Source organism: Tachysurus vachellii, chromosome 9, assembly GCF_030014155.1.
Source record: "Tachysurus vachellii isolate PV-2020 chromosome 9, HZAU_Pvac_v1, whole genome shotgun sequence".
Classification (NCBI taxonomy): domain Eukaryota; kingdom Metazoa; phylum Chordata; class Actinopteri; order Siluriformes; family Bagridae; genus Tachysurus; species Tachysurus vachellii.
This window is the reverse complement of record NC_083468.1, coordinates 26176154-26199163: the sequence shown is the minus strand read 5'-3', so window position 1 is coordinate 26199163 and position 23010 is coordinate 26176154. Positions and strand designations below refer to the sequence as shown.

Below are 23010 nucleotides of genomic sequence, written 5' to 3'. Positions count from 1 at the left end.
GAGGTGACTGAGGTGACTGTGGTGACTGTGGTGACTGAGGTGACTGAGGTGACTGTGGTGACTGAGGTGACTGAGGTGACTGTGGTGACTGAGGTGACTGTGGTGACTGAGGTGACTGAGGTGACTGAGGTGACTGTGGTGACTGAGGTGACTGTGGTGACTGAGGTGACTGAGGTGACTGAGGTGACTGAGGTGACTCTGGTGACTGAGGTGACTGTGGTGACTGAGGTGACTGTGGTGATCGAGGTGACCGTGGTGACCGAGGTGACCGAGGTGACCGTGGTGACCGAGGTGACCGTGGTGACCGAGGTGACCGAGGTGACTGTGGTGACTGTGGTGACTGAGGTGACTGTGGTGACTGTGGTGACTGAGGTGACTGAGGTGACTGTGGTGACTGAGGTGACTGTGGTGACTGAGGTGACTGTGGTGACTGAGGTGACTGAGGTGACTGTGGTGACTGAGGTGACTGTGGTGACTGTGGTGACTGTGGTGACTGTGGTGACTGAGGTGACTGTGGTGACTGTGCTGACTGAGGTGACTGTGGTGACTGAGGTGACTGTGGTGACTGAGGTGACTGAGGTGACTGTGGTGACTGTGGTGACTGAGGTGACTGTGGTGACTGAGGTGACTGAGGTGACTGTGGTGACTGAGGTGACTGTGGTGACTGAGGTGACTGAGGTGACTGTGGTGACTGAGGTGACTGTGGTGACTGAGGTGACTGAGGTGACTGAGGTGACTGAGGTGACTGTGGTGACTGAGGTGACTGTGGTGACTGAGGTGACTGTGGTGACCGAGGTGACCGTGGTGACCGAGGTGACCGAGGTGACCGTGGTGACCGAGGTGACCGTGGTGACTGAGGTGACTGAGGTGACTGTGGTGACTGTGGTGACTGAGGTGACTGAGGTGACTGTGGTGACTGTGGTGACTGAGGTGACTGAGGTGACTGTGGTGACTGTGGTGACTGAGGTGACTGTGGTGACTGAGGTGACTGTGGTGACTGAGGTGACTGTGGTGACTGTGGTGACTGAGGTGACTGTGGTGACTGAGGTGACTGTGGTGACTGTGGTGACTGAGGTGACTGAGGTGACTGTGGTGACTGTGCTGACTGAGGTGACTGTGGTGACTGTGGTGACTGAGGTGACTGTGGTGACTGAGGTGACTGAGGTGACTGAGGTGACTGTGGTGACTGTGGTGACTGAGGTGACTGTGGTGACTGAGGTTACTGAGGTGACTGTGGTGACTGTGGTGACTGAGGTGACTGTGGTGACTGAGGTGACTGTGGTGACTGAGGTGACTGTGGGGAGGAAAAACTCCCTTAGATGGAAGAGGAAGAAACCTTAAACCTTAAAAAGAAGGTCCGAAATCTTCATCAAGAGGAACACAGCTGGAGCTGGTTTAGACTTTAGATGCCTTCTCTTCTCTTCTCTTCTCTCCTCTTCTCTTCTCTTCTCTTCTCTTCTCCTCTTTTGTCTTCTCTTCTCTTCTTCTCTTCTATCTTCTTCTCTTCTCTCTTTTTCTCTTCTCTTATTTTCTCTTCTCTTCTATTCTCTCTTCTTCTCTTCTCTTCTCTTCTCTTCTCCTCTTTTGTCTTCTCTTCTCTTCTCTTCTTTCTTCTTCTCTTCTCTTCTTCTCTTCTCTCTTCTCGTCTCTTCTCTTCTTTTCTCAATTTTCTCTTCTTTCTTCTTATCTTCTTTAATCTCTTCTCTCTTCTTTCTTCTTCTCTTCTTTCTTCTTCTCCTCTCTTCACTTCTCTTCTCTTCTCTTCTCTTCTCTCCTCCTCTTTTCTCTTCTCTTCTCTCTTCTTCTCTTGTCTTCTTTTCTTGTCTTCTCATCTCTTCACTCATAGGTGCAGTACTTGGATATAAAACCAGTTGATTGAGCTGAAATCAGTTAAATCTGTTTAAGTGGATTTTTGTTACTAAGTCTATTAAATCTGATTTCATTTCATCACTTTAATGTCAGCTTGATTTTCTATATTCATCTGTTCTGTAAGACGATCATCTGGAGCCACACACACACACACACACACACACACACACACACACACACACACACACACACACACACACACACACACACACACACACACACACACACACTAAAGTCCTACAGCCTACAGTCACATGCAGTTTGTTCATGTCCTCTGTTTAGCAGTAAAACAGCTCCCCCTGGTGGCTGAATCGTGAATAGTAAAGTTGACAGTTTTATGCATCTGATAATCTGTAAATATTCCTATAAAATCTAAACACCTCTCATGTGTTTACAGTTTGTGTTTGTGTTACGTTCAGGTGATACACGTTTTACTGATTAGAAGTAAAGTGTCACTCATGATATAAAATTAATATCACATTTAAAATCATTTTAGTAACATTTAGATGTAATGCTGTAATTAAATATTATTTATATTAGAATTGGATAATCAAAGCTTTCTAATTTAATGATAATGATTATTTTGAGAATCTCAGCCCAGCCTTTCAAATACATTTGTCTTAAAACTGATAAATTAATTTGCATATAAGAACATAATTGGCTCTAATAGTTCATGATGCAATAACATCTGATTGTTAATTGTTAACCTTATTATTATTATTATTATTATTATTATTATTATTATTATTATTATTATTATTATTATTATTATTTCTTCCCAAATAGACATTTAGACAGAAAGTTTAATGTGAAATGGACCGACAGACACCACCTGGCTGACAGGGTTCACCTGGAGGAGCTGGATTAAATCTGCATCCTGCTCATGAACGTGGAGGACGTGCTGAAGGTCCACTTGGGTTATGTCACTTTCATGCCACACGCACTGGACCATCTGCTGCACGATGTTGGAGGAGATCCAGAGGTCAGAAACGAGCAGAAAAAGCGTCAACAGTCTACATGTTATTCCACTTTTCTCCACTAGAGGTCACTGTGTAACACAAAAACTTCACAGTGAATTCGCGGGTTTATTATCTAAGATTTATATTTTATATCTTATTTTCTTTACATTTTTATAAAGCAGTGTGGTATTTACAGAAGAAATAAGATTTATTTAACACATTCAACTACAAGACAGAATCATCTGCTCTCAAGAGGATGGTTATTATTATTAGTACTGTAGTAGTATCTATCTATTCTATTATTAATCTATTAGTATTAATTATCATCATTATTATATATATTATTATTAATATTAATATTCATTATCATCATTATTAAATATTGTTATTATTATTATTATTATTATTATTATTATTACTATTTATTTATTTATTTATTTATTTATTTATTTTATTTTTACTGTTATTATTTTAATGTTACCAATTTATACCTCTCTGTGGCCTATGGGGTAAAATAAATAGCTATTTGCATCAGAGGCTGTAAATTTATTACAAATTTAATTACACAGAACTCTTAAAGTTAGTTGTGATGTCTCTCAGTCCTCATTTCTGACCATTACACGTCATTACAGTAAAAACACATGAAATAATGACAGGATTTCTCTTTTCATCTCATCCATCTAATCCAGTGAACTGAGGCAGTTTATCATCCTGTCATTTCTCATCAACTTATCAAGAATTATGTTAAATCTTCATCTGCAGAAAATTTGTCATGCTACACAAAAGGAGCTTGTGGAAGAATATGAAGAAGATGATAATGATGATGAAGAAGAAGAAAAAGAAGATGATGATGATGATGAAGAAAATGGTGATAAAGAAGAAGGTGATGATGATCATGATCATAATCATAATGGTGATAAGAAGAAGAAGAAGAAGAAGAAGAAGAAGAAGATGATGATGATGATGATGATGATGATGATGATGATGATGATGATGATGATGAAGAAAATGGTGATAAAGAAGAAGATGATGATGATGATCATGATCATAATCATAATGGTGATAAGAGGAAGAAGAAGAAGAAGAAGAAGAAGAAGAAGAAGAAGAAGAAGAAGAAGAAGAAGATGATGATGATGATGATGATGAAGAAAATGGTGATAAAGAAGAAGATGATGATGATGATGATCATGATCATAATTTTTACATTTACATTTACATTTACATTTACAGCATGTGACAGACGCCCTTATCCAGAGCGACGTACATAAGTGCTTAAATCTCTAACATTGAATACATTAATGCTGGATCACTAAGTTACATACTTAAGATACCATGAGTTTAAAACATTTGTTCAAAGTTACAATTACAGTTGCAAAAGATAAGGAAAGAAGTGCTAGTTGAAGTGTTTCCTGAATAAGTAGGTCTTCAACCGCCGCTTGAAAATAGCCAGTGACTCAGCTGTCCGGACCTCTAGGGGAAGTTCATTCCACCACCTTGGTGCCAGAACAGAGAAGAGTCTTGTAGTATACTTGCCTCTTACCCTGAGAGATGGTGGAACCAGTCGAGCAGTGCTGGTAGATTGGAGGGTGCGGGGTGCAGTGTGAGGAGTGATGAGGGCTTTGAGGTAAGATGGAGCTGGTCCATTTTTGGCTTTGTAGGCCAGCATCAGTGTTTTGAATCTGATGTGTGCAGCTACCGGAAGCCAGTGGAGGGATCGCAGCAGCGGGGGGGTATGGAGAACTTTGGCAGGTTGAAAACAAGCCGTGCAGCTGCATTTTGGATCATTTGCAGAGGACGGATTGCGTTCACATGTAGACCTGCCAGCAGTGTGTTACAGTAATCCAGTCTAGAAATGACAAGAGACTGAACAAGTACCTGAGCAGACTGTGTGGACAGAAATGGTCGAATCCTTCTAATGTTGTAGAGAAGAAACCGACATGAGCGAGTCACATTAGCAACATGAGAGGAAAAGGACAGTTGATTGTCCATGGTTACCCCAAGGTTGCGAGCTGTGGCTGAAGATCATAATCATAATCGTGATAAGAGGAAGAAGAAGCAGAAGAAGAAGAAGATGATGATGATGATGATGATGATGATGATGAAGAAAAAGAAAATGGTGATGAAGAAGAAGAAGATGATGATGATGATGATGATGATGATGATGATGATGATGATGATGAAGAAAAAGAAAATGGTGATGAAGAAGAAGAAGAAGAAGATGATGATGATGATGATGATGATGATGATGATGATGATGATGATGATTTATAAGCATCCTGGACCTTCCTCTGCAAAATATTTCAATATGATGTAGTAAACAAAGGCTCATTTTAAAATTGTGCATCTCTATTAAATTAGGAAAATAACATTGTGGTAAATTTCACTTATTTCTAACTTTACTTTACTTTAAAGAAATCTAAAAGTGGAGAGTGACATCATTTCCATTAGCGAACATAATTAGGAGCCAGTCAAATTCTAGCTAATTGTAAATATCACTTTTGTAAATATCACTTAGTAAATATCACGGAATGACGTTTTGACATTCACATCACATTATCATTTAAAAACATTTTTACCTTTTAGTACTTGAGTAAATATTTAAACTGATGGTGCACCTGTTGCGAGCTGCACTTCTGGTAGTGACCACACGGGGGAGCAGTGGGTCAACTTCATTAGCGCAGTGCACAGAAAAAAGACTCTGTAGAAGTTCACCAGCCGAGCTGTGCGGTGCTTTGGGGAAATTCTGTAAGATTCTCAAATATTCTTAAAACTGTTTATTTCTTTTTTGTTCTGGTTTATATCCGGATCCACAAACGGAACAAATGGGTGAGTGATTTTAACTAACTTTTAGCATTACAAAGTCTCTGTTCAGCATTAAAAATAAAAGAAAATTCTGCTTATAATAAACCTGTAGAGTCAGAAGGTCTAAAAAAGAAAGCTGCGTGTATATATAATAAATATCACACATGATCACTTAAACACCGAGTGCACTTCACACACACACACACACAAACACACACACATACACACACTGACACACATACACACAGAAGCACACAGACACACACATACACACACTGACACACATACACACAGACACACACGCACACAGACGCACACCAACACAAACGCACACAGACACACGCACACAGACACACACACACACACAAACACACACACAGACACACACAGACACACGCGCACATACAGACACACACACACGCACATACAGACACACACACACACGCACACAGACACACACATACACACACACAGACACACACGCACAGACGCACACACAAACACACACAGACGCACATACAGACACACACACGCACACAGACACACGCACACAGACACACACACAAACACACACACAGACACACACGCACATACAGACACACACACACACACACTTTCAGCTTTTAAACCTTGTCACATCACCAGCTCTGTTTCAGGTGAAAGTAACTAGCGCGTGCTCTAAAAGTCGCTCGATGATGCTGTGTCCGAATTTGCATATTCATATAGATCGTCATTTGCATATTCATATAGATCGTCATTTGCATATTCATATATCAAAATGTCTTGCGATGCTACGTGAAGAAAACGTGCTCGATACTTTAGAATCAAATGTAATTGTATTACGGTAGAAGTGAAGTGTCCGAAGAAGTGCTTCTGTGTCTCTGTGCTTTCGACACGACTGTAAGGGAAAGGACAGAAATAATAAATACCAAATCATGTGTATGTAGATTAGCTGTCATCAGTTACTGACTATGTGGAATAGAACAGATTTATGATAAAGCGATATTTTGGTGCTTTAACACACTCCTGTAGAATAGTTTGATCTAAACACACGATGGTTTATAGGAAAAGAGTGGAATAGAATTTTACCAAAATAAAATTGAACATAGTTTTATTCAAGTCATATAGAACAGTTTTATCAGAACGTATTAAAGTGAATCAATACAGAATAGAATACGCATAAGTGCATATGCAAAAGTTTAGGAACCCCTGATAATTCCAGGATTTTCATTTATAAATATTTGGGTGTTTGGATCAGCAATTTCATTTTGATCTATCAAATAACTGACGGACACTAAAGTAATATTTCAGTAGTGAAATGAGGTTTATTGGATTAACAGAAAATGCATCTAAACGTAATTAGACAGGTGCATAAATTTGGGCACCCTTGCTATTTTGTTGATTTGAATACCTGTAACTACTTAGCACTGATTAATTGGAACACACAATTGGTTTGGTGGCTCATTAAGCCTTGGACTTCATAGACAGGTTCATCCAATCATGAGAAAAGGTATTTAAGGTGGCAAATTGCAAGTTGTTGTTCTCTTTGACTCTCCTCTGAAGAGTGGCAACATGGAGGCCTCAAAAAAACTCGCAAATGACCTGAAAACAAAGATTGTTTAACATTATGGTTTAGGGGAAGGCTACAAAAGGTTATGGCAGAGATATAAGCTGTCAGTGTCCACTGTGAGGAACATAGTGAGGCAATGGAAGACCACAAGCACAGGTTCTTGTTAAGGCCAGAAGTGGCAGGTCATGTAAAACATTGGAGAGGTGAAGGATGGTGAGAACGGTCAGGAACAGCCCACAGACCACCTCCAAAGACCTACAACATCAACTTGCTGCAGATGGTGTCACTGTGCATCGTTCAACAATTCAGCGCACTTTGCACAAGGTGAAGCTGTACAGGAGAGCGATGGGAAAGAAGCCTTTTCTGCACACACACCACAAACGGAGTCGCTTGAGGTAAGCAAACGGACATTTGGACGAGCCAGCTTCATTTTGGAATAAGGTGCTGTGGAGTAATGAAACAAAGATTGAGTTATTTGGTCATAACAAGGGGCGTTATGCTTGGGGGCAAAAGAACACAGCATTCCAAGAAAAACACTTGCTACCCACAGTAATATTAGGTGGAGGTTCCATCATGCTGTGGGGCTGTGTGGCCAGTGCCGGTACTGGGAATCTGGTTAAAGTTAAGGGTCGCATGGATTCCACTTAATATCAGCAGATTCTTGAGAATAACGTTGAGGAATCAGTCACAAAGTTGAAGTTACCCCGGGGCTGGATATTTCAACAAGACAACGACCCAAAACACTGCTCAAAATCTACCCGAGCATTTATGCAGAGGAACAAGTACAATGTTCTGGAACGGCCATCCCAGTCCCCAGACCTGAATATCACTGAACATCTGTGGGGTGATTTGAAGCAGGTTGTCCAGCTCAGCAACCATCAAACCTACTGTAACTGAACTGGAGACGTTCTGTAAGGAGGAATGGTCTAAAATACATACATCCAGAATCCAGACACTCATTACAGGCTATAGGAAGCATCTAGAGGCTGTTATTTCTGCTAAAGGAGGCTCTACTCAATATTGATGTGATTTTTCTGTTGGGGTGCCCAAATTTATGCACCTGTCTAATTTGGTTTCGATGCATATTGTGCATTTTCTGTTAATCCAATAAACCTCATTTCACTACTGAAATATTACTTTAGTGTCCTTCAGTTATTTGATAGATTAAAATGAAATTGCTGATCCAAACACCCAAATATTTATAAATGAAAATCATGGAAATTGTCAGGGGTGCCTAAACTTTTGCATACGACTGTATAGTAGAGTTCTATAAAAGTTTGATCGGAATCATAGAGAATAAAGATTAATCAGAATGTAATAAAGGAGTCTAGAGTTTTAAAAGAACAGAAATGATTATGGACATAAATCACCTTTATTACTATAATATTGACAAGAAGAAAGTTTAAAATGAAGATTGTAAAATTCTGCAGGGGGACACAAAATGGTGTTCAGTGACTGGTTGTTGGGAACAGTGGTGTTCAGTGACCGGTTGTTGGGAACAGTGGTGTTCAGTGACCGGTTGTTGGGAACAGTGGTGATCAGTGACCGGTTGTTGGGAACAATGGTGATCAGTGACCGGTTGTTGGGAACAGTGGTGTTCAGTGACTGGTTGTTGGGAACAGTGGTGTTCAGTGACCGGTTGCTGGGAACAGTGGTGTTCAGTGACCGGTTGTTGGGAACAGTGGTGTTCAGTGACCGGTTATTGGGAACAGTGGTGATCAGTGACCGGTTGTTGGGAACAGTGGTGATCAGTGACCGGTTGTTGGGAACAGTGGTGTTCAGTGACCGGTTGTTGGGAACAGTGGTGTTCAGTGACTGGTTGTTGGGAACAGTGGTGTTCAGTGACCGGTTGCTGGGAACAGTGGTGTTCAGTGACTGGTTGTTGGGAACAGTGGTGATCAGTGACCGGTTGTTGGGAACAGTGGTGTTCAGTGACCGGTTGTTGGGAACAGTGGTGTTCAGTGACTGGACCATAAAAGGACTTAATCATTAAAGAAATGTTTAAAACTTTGGGGGTCTTTAAATACACAAAGTCTGTTTTCTGTACAATCTATAGTATACATTGTTGCGCTTTTGTGTGTGTGTGTGTGTGTGTGTGTGTGTGTGTGTGTGTGTGTGTGTGTGTGTGTGTGTGTGGGTGGGTGGGTGTATTAGAGGTCATAGCAGAGTCTTCTTTAAGACTGTGTGTGTGTGTGTGTGTGTGTGTGTGTGTGTGTGTGTGCTAGTCCCCGTCAGCCCCCTGTGTGGATGTCGACATCTCTCCTCTCCCAACCAGCAGCTGTGTGGTTGTGAATCATAAATAATGCATCACGTGAGATCTGACTGTCTCATGCTGTGTGATATTTCTGGTGCAGATCCACATATTTATATTCTGTTTGCTTTTTCCACAACAAAGCTGACATTCCAGTGAGATCCCCCTTCAGCTCCCCCACTCGGTGTGTATAATAAATCAACGTGTTAAAGTGGTGACATGGAGCAGTTATGTCACGTCATGTCACGTCATGGTAAATGGTTTGAGGTTTCCAGCCTATTGAAGTAGATCTTGAGTTCTGGGCCCTGAGTGGTGTGTGTTTGAGATATATCTTTAGGGAACTCTACACTGTGGTATATCATGATTTTCACTGGTTCAGGTGGTTGTAAAGAACAGCAGTGATCAGTAATTGGTTGTTGTTTATCATTACTATTAATGGCTGTATCAGCATTATTATTACTATTTCTATTTGTCCTCTTCCTGATCCTTTAACCTCCCCTTCATGAGTATATTTGTAAATATGTTTATCATTACTACTACTGCTAATACTATATTATTATTTCTTATTAATTGGGTTTTTTCATTATTATTATTATTATTATTATTATTATTATTATTATTATTATTATTATTATTGCTATTACTGTTGATACTGTCACATTTTATATCTGTTGTACTTCCCTACATGCTCCTTCATTCATATATCTCCACTCCCACACCCAGTTACACTTACAGTCACACACACACACACACACACACACACATTTTGTATATTGTATTTTGTATTTGTATTTTGCATCTAATTTCTCTTCTGTAAATATTGTAATTGTCTGTTTGCATAATAAAAAAAAAAAAAAAAAAAAAGTAATTGGTTGTTGTTAGGAACAGCAGTGATGAGTGATTGGTTGTTGTTAGGAACAGCAGTGATGAGTGATTGGTTGTTGTTAGGAACAGCGGTGATAAGTGATTGGTTGTTGTTCGGAACAGCGGTGATGAGTGATTGGTTGTTGTTCGGAACAGCGGTGATGAGTGATTGGTTGTTGTTAGGAACAGCGGTGATGAGTGATTGGTTGTTGTTAGGAACAGCGGTGATGAGTGATTGGTTGTTGTTAGGAACAGCAGTGATGAGTGATTGGTTGTTGTTAGGAACAGCGGTGATAAGTGATTGGTTGTTGTTAGGAACAGCGGTGATGAGAGATTGGTTGTTGTTAGGAACAGCGGTGATGAGTGATTGGTTGTTGTTAGGAACAGCGGTGATAAGTGATTGGTTGTTGTTAGGAACAGCGGTGATGTTTGATTGGTTGTTGTTAGGAACAGCGGTGATGAGTGATTGGTTGTTGTTAGGAACAGCGGTGATGTTTGATTGGTTGTTGTTAGGAACAGCGGTGATGAGTGATTGGTTGTTGTTAGGAACAGCGGTGATGAGTGATTGGTTGTTGTTAGGAACAGCGGTGATGACTGATTGGTTTGTGTTAGGAACAGCGGTGATAAGTGATTGGTTGTTGTTAGGAACAGCGGTGATGAGTGATTGGTTTGTGTCAGGAACAGCGGTGATGAGTGATTGGTTGTTGTTAGGAACAGCGGTGATGAGTGATTGGTTGTTGTTAGGAACGGGGTGATGAGTGATTGGTTTGTGTTAGGAACAGCGGTGATGAGTGATTGGTTGTTAGGAACAGCAGTGATGAGTGATTGGTTTGTGTTAGGAACAGCGGTGATAAGTGATTACACACACACACACATTTTGTATATTGTATTTTGTATTTGTATTTTGCATCTAATTTCTCTTCTGTAAATATTGTAATTGTCTGTTTGCATAATAAAAAAAAAAAAAAATTGTTAGGAACAGCGGTGATGAGTGATTGGTTGTTGTTAGGAACAGTGGTGATGTTTGATTGGTTGTTGTTAGGAACAGCGGTGATGTGATTGGTTGTTGTTAGGAACGGGTGATGAGTGATTGGTTTGTGTTAGGAACAGCGGTGATGAGTGAATGGTTTGTGTTAGGAACGGAGGGTGATGAGTGATTGGTTTGTGTTAGGAAACAGCGGTGATAAGTGATTAGTCCCTGTCTGGAGAGGTCACTTTAGATATTATTATTATTCATTATTATTATTATTATTATTATTATTATTATTGCTATTACTGTTGATACTGTCACATTTTATATCTGTTGTACTTCCCTACATGCTCCTTCATTCATATATCTCCACTCCCACACCCAGTTACACTTACAGTCACACACACACACACACACACACACACATTTTGTATATTGTATTTTGTATTTGTATTTTGCATCTAATTTCTCTTCTGTAAATATTGTAATTGTCTGTTTGCATAATAAAAAAAAAAAAAAAAAAAAGTAATTGGTTGTTGTTAGGAACAGCAGTGATGAGTGATTGGTTGTTGTTAGGAACAGCAGTGATGAGTGATTGGTTGTTGTTCGGAACAGCGGTGATGAGTGATTGGTTGTTGTTAGGAACAGCGGTGATGAGTGATTGGTTGTTGTTAGGAACAGCGGTGATGAGTGATTGGTTGTTGTTAGGAACAGCAGTGATGAGTGATTGGTTGTTGTTAGGAACAGCGGTGATAAGTGATTGGTTGTTGTTAGGAACAGCGGTGATGAGAGATTGGTTGTTGTTAGGAACAGCGGTGATGAGTGATTGGTTGTTGTTAGGAACAGCGGTGATAAGTGATTGGTTGTTGTTAGGAACAGCGGTGATGAGAGATTGGTTGTTGTTAGGAACAGCGGTGATGTTTGATTGGTTGTTGTTAGGAACAGCGGTGATGAGTGATTGGTTTGTGTTAGGAACAGCGGTGATGTTTGATTGGTTGTTGTTAGGAACAGCGGTGATGAGTGATTGGTTGTTGTTAGGAACAGCGGTGATGTTTGATTGGTTGTTGTTAGGAACAGCGGTGATGAGTGATTGGTTGTTGTTAGGAACGGGGTGATGAGTGATTGGTTTGTGTTAGGAACAGCGGTGATGAGTGATTGGTTTGTGTTAGGAACAGCGGTGATGAGTGATTGGTTTGTGTTAGGAACAGCGGTGATAAGTGATTGGTTGTTGTTAGGAACAGCGGTGATGAGTGATTGGTTGTTGTTAGGAACAGCGGTGATGTTTGATTGGTTGTTGTTAGGAACAGCGGTGATGAGTGATTGGTTTGTGTTAGGAACAGCGGTGATGAGTGATTGGTTTGTGTTAGGAACGGAGGTGATGAGTGATTGGTTTGTGTTAGGAACAGCGGTGATAAGTGATTAGTCCCTGTCTGGAGAGGTCACTTTAGATATTATTATTATTCATTATTATTATTATTATTATTATTATTATTGCTATTACTGTTGATACTGTCACATTTTATATCTGTTGTACTTCCCTACATGCTCCTTCATTCATATATCTCCACTCCCACACCCAGTTACACTTACAGTCACACACACACACACACACACACACACATTTTGTATATTGTATTTTGTATTTGTATTTTGCATCTAATTTCTCTTCTGTAAATATTGTAATTGTCTGTTTGCATAATAAAAAAAAAAAAAAAAAAAAAGTAATTGGTTGTTGTTAGGAACAGCAGTGATGAGTGATTGGTTGTTGTTAGGAACAGCGGTGATAAGTGATTGGTTGTTGTTCGGAACAGCGGTGATGAGTGATTGGTTGTTGTTAGGAACAGCGGTGATGAGTGATTGGTTGTTGTTAGGAACAGCGGTGATGAGTGATTGGTTGTTGTTAGGAACAGCAGTGATGAGTGATTGGTTGTTGTTAGGAACAGCGGTGATAAGTGATTGGTTGTTGTTAGGAACAGCGGTGATGAGAGATTGGTTGTTGTTAGGAACAGCGGTGATGAGTGATTGGTTGTTGTTAGGAACAGCGGTGATAAGTGATTGGTTGTTGTTAGGAACAGCGGTGATGAGAGATTGGTTGTTGTTAGGAACAGCGGTGATGTTTGATTGGTTGTTGTTAGGAACAGCGGTGATGAGTGATTGGTTTGTGTTAGGAACAGCGGTGATGTTTGATTGGTTGTTGTTAGGAACAGCGGTGATGAGTGATTGGTTGTTGTTAGGAACAGCGGTGATGTTTGATTGGTTGTTGTTAGGAACAGCGGTGATGAGTGATTGGTTGTTGTTAGGAACAGCGGTGATGTTTGATTGGTTGTTGTTAGGAACAGCGGTGATGAGAGATTGGTTGTTGTTAGGAACAGCGGTGATGTTTGATTGGTTGTTGTTAGGAACAGCGGTGATGAGTGATTGGTTGTTGTTAGGAACAGCGGTGATGTTTGATTGGTTGTTGTTAGGAACAGCGGTGATGAGTGATTGGTTGTTGTTAGGAACGGGGTGATGAGTGATTGGTTTGTGTTAGGAACAGCGGTGATGAGTGATTGGTTGTTGTTAGGAACAGCGGTGATGAGTGATTGGTTGTTGTTAGGAACAGCGGTGATGAGTGATTGGTTGTTGTTAGGAACAGCGGTGATGAGTGATTGGTTGTTGTTAGGAACAGCGGTGATGAGTGATTGGTTTGTGTTAGGAACAGCGGTGATGAGTGATTGGTTTGTGTTAGGAACAGAGGTGATGAGTGATTGGTTTGTGTTAGGAACAGCGGTGATAAGTTATTAGTCCCTGTCTGGAGAGGTCACTTTAGATATACAGCCCTGATACTCAAAAGTACGCACTTTTTCATTGTGTCTTTGTTAAGGTCAAATTTTGTTTAAGAATCTAGCAATATGTGTTAAGTACACACACACACACACACACACACACACACATGAGGAATAGTTCTAATTATCTGCATGTATTTACTCTACACACAATCCAATCCTATTATTCCCCTAAATGTGAAACCATATCTAATGCTACACTGATATCAGATAACAGGCCTGATATGAAGCTTCCAATCTGATTGGCTCTCCTGTCCACAAGTAACCTAAAGAATGTAACCCTTCTCTCTCTCTCTGTGTGTGTGTGTGTGTGTGTGTGTGTGTGGAGCAGGGTGTGATTGTTATGGTAAGATGTACTGTACAGTAAATCAGCTCTCTCATTTAGACTAACACAAAGGCGCTCTTTGATTACCAATGCGGAGTGCTGGAGGGAATCCCACTGCTGAATCCTGCCTCAGACGAGTGTGTGTGTGTGTGTGTGTGTGTGTGTGTGTGTGTGTGTGGAGCCACCTCCCTGCCTACCTGTCTCTGAGAGCAGTGCTCTGAACAGGTGCTTGTTACAGAGGAATGAGAAGGCATGGTTACACAAAAGCCCCAGTGTTTTGCGCTCTCTCTCTCTCTCTCTCTCTCTCTCTCTCTCTCTCTCTCTCTCTCTCTCTCTCTCTCTCTCTCTCTTTACTTCTTTCACTAGGCTCTTGTTCATTCATGGGCAGGTTGGTGTGGGTCTACATGGTTAAGTATTTACCAGATTCAGCTTAAAAACCCATGTGCTATACACCCTGTATGTGTGTGTGTGTGTGTGTGTGTGTGCTGCATTCTTGAAATTGCTGAGCCGTAACTCAGTGATTAATTGTAACTGGTGAATTGTTGGTGACTTGTGACTCACAACACATTTTAGTTCTTTTTAATGTGTGTGTGTGTGTGTGTGTGTGTTATTCCTGCAGTGGAAAAGCTGCCCCAAACCCACTACCTCACCTCTGTTGTGCCATATAAATCCCTCAGGACCAGGCTTCATGCTTCACTTGTGTACTCTGATCTCCCTGATCCGTGCCAGCGTGCCTTCGGCTCTCGGTCTCTTAGCAATGGCGCGCTCTGGAATGTGGGCACAAGAGGCGAGTAAAGTGCAGCTGAACTCTCAGACACGCCTCCCACCTCCTTCAGGGAGAGAGGGTTTGCTCTGACGGCTCCTCTGCAAAGACGATCGTGTTTCTTGAGCGATTTGCGGTCAGGAGCATTGAAAGTGATGTCATGATGACTAAAATCATGAGCTTTTGGTTCTTTCATGATAACTGGTTAGACGAGATGTTCACGAGATGGTCACGAGTTAAAAACTACTACAGTTCCATTCGTCTAACCCTCACAACACAGGGTTTTACACAGGTTTAGTTCAAATCAATGAAGCTGAATGATGTGCTCTCGGATCTGCCGATCGGGTCACGGCACCGATTAGCTTTGCGAGGTTGGGATTCTCTGCCCCACGTGTCAAACGTCACGCCCTGTAATGTACCCTGTGGTACTTGGACTCATCAAACATTAACAGCTTCTAACTGTGGGATTCTGGACATTTTTCTCTGGAAGGCAGATACACCGCAACCCTAAACTCACTTACTACCACAACTGTGGTGCTGTTTATTCTGTGTAACTATTAAAAATCATTTTCAGGGCTCATTTTTATAACATAGATACGCTAAGCATTTATATATACATATATAAAGGGTTGTGCTTTTAAAGTGATGTCATCATTCAAAGGAGAAAAATAAGTGAGCACACTTCTTCTTCGACACAATAAACAACTTCCAGGAACTTCCTGTTCTTGATCATGTGACTTGTGGTTACTTGATACGATGACAAATTACTGATATTTCTCTGTATTTTTATAACAATTATAACAAATGTTGATATAATGCTTCTCTCTCTCTCTCTCTCTCTCTCTCTCTCTTTCTTTCTCTCTCTCTCTTTTCTCTCTCTCTCTTTCTTTCTCTCTCTCTTTTCTCTCTCTCTCTCTCTTTCTCTCCCTCTCTCTCTCTCTCTCTCTCTCTCTCTCTTTCTTTTCTCTCTCTCTTTCTTTTCTCTCTCTCTCTTTCTTTCTCTCTCTCTTTTCTCTCTTTCTCTCTCTCTGTCTCTCTCTCTCTCTCTCTTTCTTTTCTCTCTCTCTCTTTCTTTCTCTCTCTCTCTTTCTTTCTCTCTCTCTCTTTCTTTCTCTCTCTCTTTTCTCTCTCTTTCTTCTCTCTCTCTCTCTCTCTCTCTCTCTCTCTCTCTCTCTCTCTCTCTCTCTCAGGTTACCTCTTTCGAGTCTGATGTGTGTCCACACTCCTCCACCTCTGGAAGAATGTCAGGTAACCGTGGTAACAGTGCAGGTCGCAAGTAATGGTCCGGGCAGGCCTGAGCATATCCCAGCATGCACCAGCTCTTCCAGCTAGTTCTGGGTCAGAGAGACCTGTCCCGAGCGGGAGACCTGTTCTCTCTGGATGACGTCGAGATCGAGGACTGTTTGTCTCAGGCACTGGACGAGATCAAGACCATCTCCTGCCATCCTGTTAGTGACTACGAGCAAGTTTATCTGTAAACTAAACCAATTAAAAATGCAGCTCTTTGTGTAGCCTGTACTGTTCACTGTAGATCTACTGGGAATTACAGATCACCTGTAAAGCTAAATTAAGGACCAGCACATATTTTCTAGGGAACAGATACAAACTGAAGGTGTAAAACATGTCACATTGATGCTTCCACACCAGAGAGAAGGAAAAGTTGTTTTTTTCTAATACACAGTACGCAAGTCAGCATGATGTCAGATGGCTTTTATTCGGTCTTTGACGTGATGCGTTATAACAAGCCGCATGAAGCGTTTTATTCCTCTTAATGTGCAATTATAGATTTTATTTATTTATTCATTTTTTTTTCCATTTATAGCTACGTTTAATGCCGTAGAGGTTAGCTCGCTTGCCCCAGAGTATCCTTGGCTTAGTAATTTAATGTAGTTTCATGATCACGGTGTTTATACATCGGTATTGAATCCATTAGGACTGTCTGCATGCAGGATTACGTGACTAATGACAACGACCAGGCGGTAGTGGAGATCTGCATCACTCGCATCACCACGGCGATACGGGAGACGAGTTCGATGGAGCGTCACGGCTCAGCGCTCGTGGCCCTTTGGGAGTCGTGTCTGGAGCACAACCTGCAGCCGCAGGGCAAAGACGAGGACACGCCTCACGCCAAGATCGCCTCGGACATCACCAGCTGCATCCTGCAGGTCAACATGCATCCACGCAAACACTCTGACTTTCTCTCATACACCAGTGAGATTCTATTATTAATTCTAGCTGTCAATCAAATGATCAGAAACAAACTTATATCTCTATAGAACAAAATTACTGCATGAAAAATTCATTTGAGGTACGTTCCGGATTCACAGAACATTTATACATGGATAAAAACACGTACACATGTGGATTCCTGCAGTATTCATACAGTATTCCAGGGATAGACAGAAGATGAAGGAGTCACGTGACTCGTGCGCTCGGTCCGAGTCAGTGACGTTCAGTAGTACAGCAGCCGGCCGGTAGATGGCGACAGACTCACGCTCACTCTGTAGCATAGAGTCCAACATGTGCACAGAATCTCCATAGAAAAGCTCAAATCATTTGCTTCTCTTCTTAAGTGTCGTTACAGGTGATTGTTGTTGGGGGAAAAAAATTCAATAGACTTTTTATTTAAAAAAAAAAAATCCCACAGTTCATGCTACAAATCTCAGAAATTATGACTCAATAAACAGCATAATTATTGAATTGAATTAGTGTTCAGTCAGTCATGTTTATGTGTAATTTAATCAGCCATACAGTATGTTAAGGTTACTTTTAATTGTAAAATAAATTCTGCATGAGCTTTATTATTATTTATTAAGGTAATCGATCCTAACCTAAGCTGATAAAGAAGATCGGTGCATGCTGGGTAACTACTGGAGATCAGTATTCATTAGACAGCTCGCTCAGGGGCGTGAATATTTCCAGCTTTTTTTTTTTTTTGCATAAGTCTTTGATCAGAGCAGAAGATGGATATTAAAGGGACGGATTTTATAATGAGCTACATTTCACACACAGCCTTCTCTTTGAAAATCTCTTCTCTTTGGGACTCCTGAGAAATACAGCCTTCCATAAGTATTTACCCCCACCCTCTGTGCCAGGCAAGGGTTCAACATCTCTCGTAATGTCGACACGGGAAGGAAAAACAAATCTGTATAGTGTGCAATTATCTATAAATAAAAAACATATTCAAATGTTGTGAATGATTTCATGAGTATTCACTCCTGTTAGTGTGAAAACTTGAAATTTGTTACTCGTTCAAAAGCTAACACATCCTAGCAGACAAAGGGTTTATACGGGGGCAAATACTTATGCAATACTTGTTTACTTAACCTTTTTTGTCACAATAAATTAACGTAATATAAAATTAAAACTTGTATGTGGATAAAGATGTAAAACTACAAATATGTAAAATAGAATCAAAAATTTTACATTTTGATTATTAAAGTAATGAAATAAAGTGAAAGTAAAGAATGTATTAATAAACATTAATCAAAAGATAAAACTTTATATTCTATATTATTATATATTATATATTATTTAGAGACCCTAAAATCTCACTCACTCATCACTCACTCATCTTCTACCGCTTATCCGAACTACCTCGGGTCATCGGGCATCAAGGCAGGATACACCCTGGACGGAGTGCCAACCCATCACAGGGCACACACACACACTCTCATTCACTCACGCAATCACACACTACGGACAATCTTCCGAAGATGCCAATCAACCTACCATGCATGTCTTTGGACCGGGGGAGGAAACCGGAGTACCCGGAGGAAACCCCTGAGGCACGGGGAGAACATGCAAACTCCACACACACAAGGTGGAGGCGGGAATCGAACCCCCAACCCTGGAGGTGTGAGGCGAACGTGCTAACCACTAAGCCACCGTGCCCCTACACCCTAAAATCTCTCAGTGATTTATTTCACTTATACTTCATGTTAATGCAGTTAAATGGTGCAGAAGGTCTCACGGTGTCCACTTGGGGGCGTCAGAGCATTTCACTCTGCTGTCCTTACAAATAAATAAATAAATAAATAAATAATCCGTACTGATGGCCTTCAGCTTTTTTAGATTTTTCATTTGGACGGTTTGTGGGTGATTGTGTAAATATCTGATAATCAGTAATGAGTGCATGCTTTTGGTCAGAACTAGTTGTACTAGAACTACTATCTTTTAGTTGATTGCAAACTAAAACTGAAGGAAACTGGTGTCCTCGTGCGCTGAATTGCCTCCATGTTAAGAAGTGAAGATGAAGGAGGGATGATGGAGAACTACAGAAAGTCTCATAATGTGGCTCTAATCCTTATTACAAACAGACTGCAGAGGTTTGATGATGATCTTGTAAGAAAAACAAGGAGCTTGGATTGAAAAAAACATCATACGATATACTACGGTCACATACAAGGGTTATTACATGATAAAACTCACGAGCCAATCGTGTTTCAGTATGCAAATTACAGAACAGGATGTGGTGGCTTACACTGACTTACAGAAGTGATGAATATTCCTGAGTTCTGAGCTAATCTGTTAGAATCGACTCTTGAATCTCCCAAATGACTCTTTAGCCTTTTGTTGTTTTTAGCTCACGATGCCATTTTAACTTCAGCTACAGGATTAGCAATTATTCTTGTAGATACTGAGTTAAATGCTTAAGGATGAATAACGTGAAAACGTGTGTGTGTGTGTGTGTGTGTGGTGTGTGTGTGGGTTGTGTACAGAACTACAACCGAGCCCCGATGATGGCGCTGGCCGTCCCGGTGGCCGTGCGCTTCCTGCAGCAGGGGAATCGTGAGCTGAGCCACAACATGTCCAGCTACCTGAGCCTGGCCGCCATCGCCAAGGCAGAGCTGCTGGTCCAGCACACCCAGGCCATCATCATCAGCATACTGGGAGGTAGGGTTCAGGTCAAAAGTCATAGGGGTCACATCAGGCCTCCTACAGAGCAGCGAGAAATCTTCTTTGTGAGAAAACAACAGAACAGTGCACACAAACACTCATTCTTCTTATTTTTGTGACGCACAGAACACACACTTAAAATGGGCGCACGTTTCCTCAATCCTTCAATATCATTAATATCCTCTCAGCAAAACGAGCTGTTGTTATAGCAACAGTAATGTTCTACGACAAACGTTTTGTTGCATCGTAAAACACTTTATCTTTAGACACTGATACAGTTAACCGGGCTTCACGGCTGTCTCCAGCGAGTGTGAGGTCTCAGTTTAATCAGTGTTATCATCTTATTTAAACCTTTTTAACCTCGGCGTGTTAAGTGACCTTTAATGTAGTGAAAAAAGACAGCTTTCCTCGCTTAAAGGTCTTCATGAAACAATTCCCGCTGGGTGTGTAATCTTTTGGAGGCGTATTCCAGCCAGATTCAGTCTCGTAGGAGAAACTTTTTAAGCTCGTGGCAGCCATTTGGATGCAAATTAAAAAAAGTTGTTGGACTTGGTATGTAGCTCGATTTTTCATTCGTTCTGCAAGATAAACGCGGTAAATTAAACTGTGACTAAATGCAAAAAACCATTTGCTCTGAATCTATTGTTCAGATTGACCTGTAGTGAGATGTATGTGGTAGTAGATTATGTGTAGAGTGAAGAGTTTGTGTGATCCGGTGCCTCGATTCTCAGCTGTTTAAACACAGGAACGCCTGGATGGATTGTTCTACTGGTGAGTCTGTGGTATTGAGGACGAATTTCTTTGTCCTTGCAGCAGGGGAAAGAAATATTAGAGCAATAATGTGTGTGTGTGTGTGTGTGTGTGTGTGTTTTCTCATCCCTAAAAAACTCCATTTTATTAAGGCAACCTCTAACACCATCTCACAGTAAGGATGATGGAGCCGGTAAACACCAGGAAATGAGCGGTTCAGAGCAAACACTCCTTATTAATGGCTTTCACCTTACCGAGACACCCCGTGGCTGTCAGGCTAATAGGAAGCGGTGACCTTTAACCCCTGTCTCAGAGCATGGAAGGGGTGAGGTAAACTGGGTCGTTGTATGGTCATGAGAGGGACAATCCAACAGACAAACGCACCAGTAGACCGTAAGCTCTGTGATCAGTCAGCACCGTCTGACCAATCAGAATCCAAGGTTTGGTCAAATCTCATAGAGTATTAAGTAAATTTATATTTTATTTTTCTCTTCCTTCTACATAAATCATCAGTAGCAGAACATCTTCCATGTCCGGACCAAAAAAAAAATAAATCATTCGTTCCCTGTCCTTCCAGCCCTCGTGCTGTTCTGCCAAGAGCTTTTACAGCCCACCACTTCTAAGAGTATCACATTAAAAGTGCTTAACCACCTCCTCATGTGCTCACAGGAGGACAACTGATCAAACCTCTTCACCGTAACGCTCTTTAGATGTTTGGGCAGCGCATGTTGACGGACAGATTAGTTGCAGGAAAGTCGTAACACAGAGGACGTAGCTGGTCTTCCAATGCAGTCTAATGAGGGTGGCTGGAGATTAGCGTATAGCACAGAAACCCCTGCCTGCTTCACACACATTTCCTGTTTCCACCCCCACCAGCAAACAGGCACCACAGACCAGCACAGACCCCCTAACGTTGTTTGTTTAACAAATCCCGACAGCAGTTAGTGACATAATGGGGTGCAGAAAGCCTTTAACCATGCATTCACAGCATAAGCTAGAAAATATATAGCTGGAATATATATATATATATATATATATATATATATATATATATATACAGAATATACATGCTGCTTTCTGCTTTGTTACGATTGGTACACTAAAAGAGAAACATCTCCAAAAAGAGAGAAAATAGAGTGCTCCAAGTTGGCCTTCGCCATCAACCGGCTCAGCCAAGAAAGGCTTACATAACGACCAATTGTGAAATCGTCATGGCGATCACCGATCAACAGCTCTCGTAAACGAAGGCTGATATATCTTTGGCTGACTGTGAACAGCATGACAATGTGCCCAGGGTTTTATTTTGGTTACCCAGTCTGTGCCCACAACAAGTGAGAGCGGCGATAAGTGCGGACGCTCGCCAGCAAGCCGAGCAGACACAAGTGACACGTTTGTTGTTTTAGAAATGAAAAGGAGTTGCTGATAAGCTGCAGGTTTCAGTAATGAGATGTTTATTTAACGGTTATGGAAGGAGTCTTCAGTAGGACGGAAACAAAGCTGTAACTTTGAGGGTTTCAGAAAGTTTCTCAGTCACAAGACAAGCTGAGCTTTGCTTCCATCATGACACGTTGCTTATTAAGTACTATTACTATATAGTACTATATACTACTATATTAATAAAAAATCAGTGTTGATAAGATTTCATTGAGGTGAAAGTTACTCTTCGTTATTATTTTCCTATTACAGTACAACATGGACAGATTTTTTCCGTATGTTTCATATTAATAATTATCCATCTCGCGCCATCGTAGAGCCGCGGCATCGGGCTGGCTCTGGTTTTTGGACGCATCGAGACACTCATCAGCGTTGAAGCGTTGAGTGAGTCTTGTTTTTCTTTCTCCTTCTCTCATTAACAACATCCAGACCCACTGTCACTCAGGCACACATGGGAGCACTGACCTCTAAACACTTCCCACAGCAAGCTCGAGCTGAGGCACCGGAGTTCAGGTCGGGTCAGGTGAGGTAAACACCGATAACCGGGAGCGTTTCTCTTTACGGTTCTCGAATACAGATAATATCTGGCACGGTTCTGATATTTGGCTCTGTTCTGCAGCCTGAGAGTCCTTTTTCTTCACGAGCACGTCGTTGAGCATCAGTGCAGGAGTTTCATGTAAACTTATACTACAGGAAGTGTGAGAGAGCTGGCGGAGGTCTGGAGTTTGT

The 23010-nt window shown here is 41.2% G+C and overlaps 1 protein-coding gene across 2 annotated transcripts in view; it reads left to right on the top strand.

Moving 5' to 3' along the window:
• The first annotated feature begins 5534 nt into the window (after positions 1–5534).
• veph1 (ventricular zone expressed PH domain-containing 1) overlaps positions 5535–23010 on the top strand; it is an 87737-nt gene continuing 70261 nt past the window's right edge. For both annotated transcript variants that reach the window (XM_060878713.1, XM_060878712.1), the window contains exons 1-4: positions 5535–5654; positions 16389–16646; positions 17148–17363; positions 19920–20094. In XM_060878713.1, the coding sequence (XP_060734696.1) occupies positions 16509–16646; positions 17148–17363; positions 19920–20094 (529 nt within the window). In that variant the 5' untranslated portion in view covers positions 5535–5654; positions 16389–16508. The remainder of the gene's footprint in view (positions 5655–16388; positions 16647–17147; positions 17364–19919; positions 20095–23010) is intronic.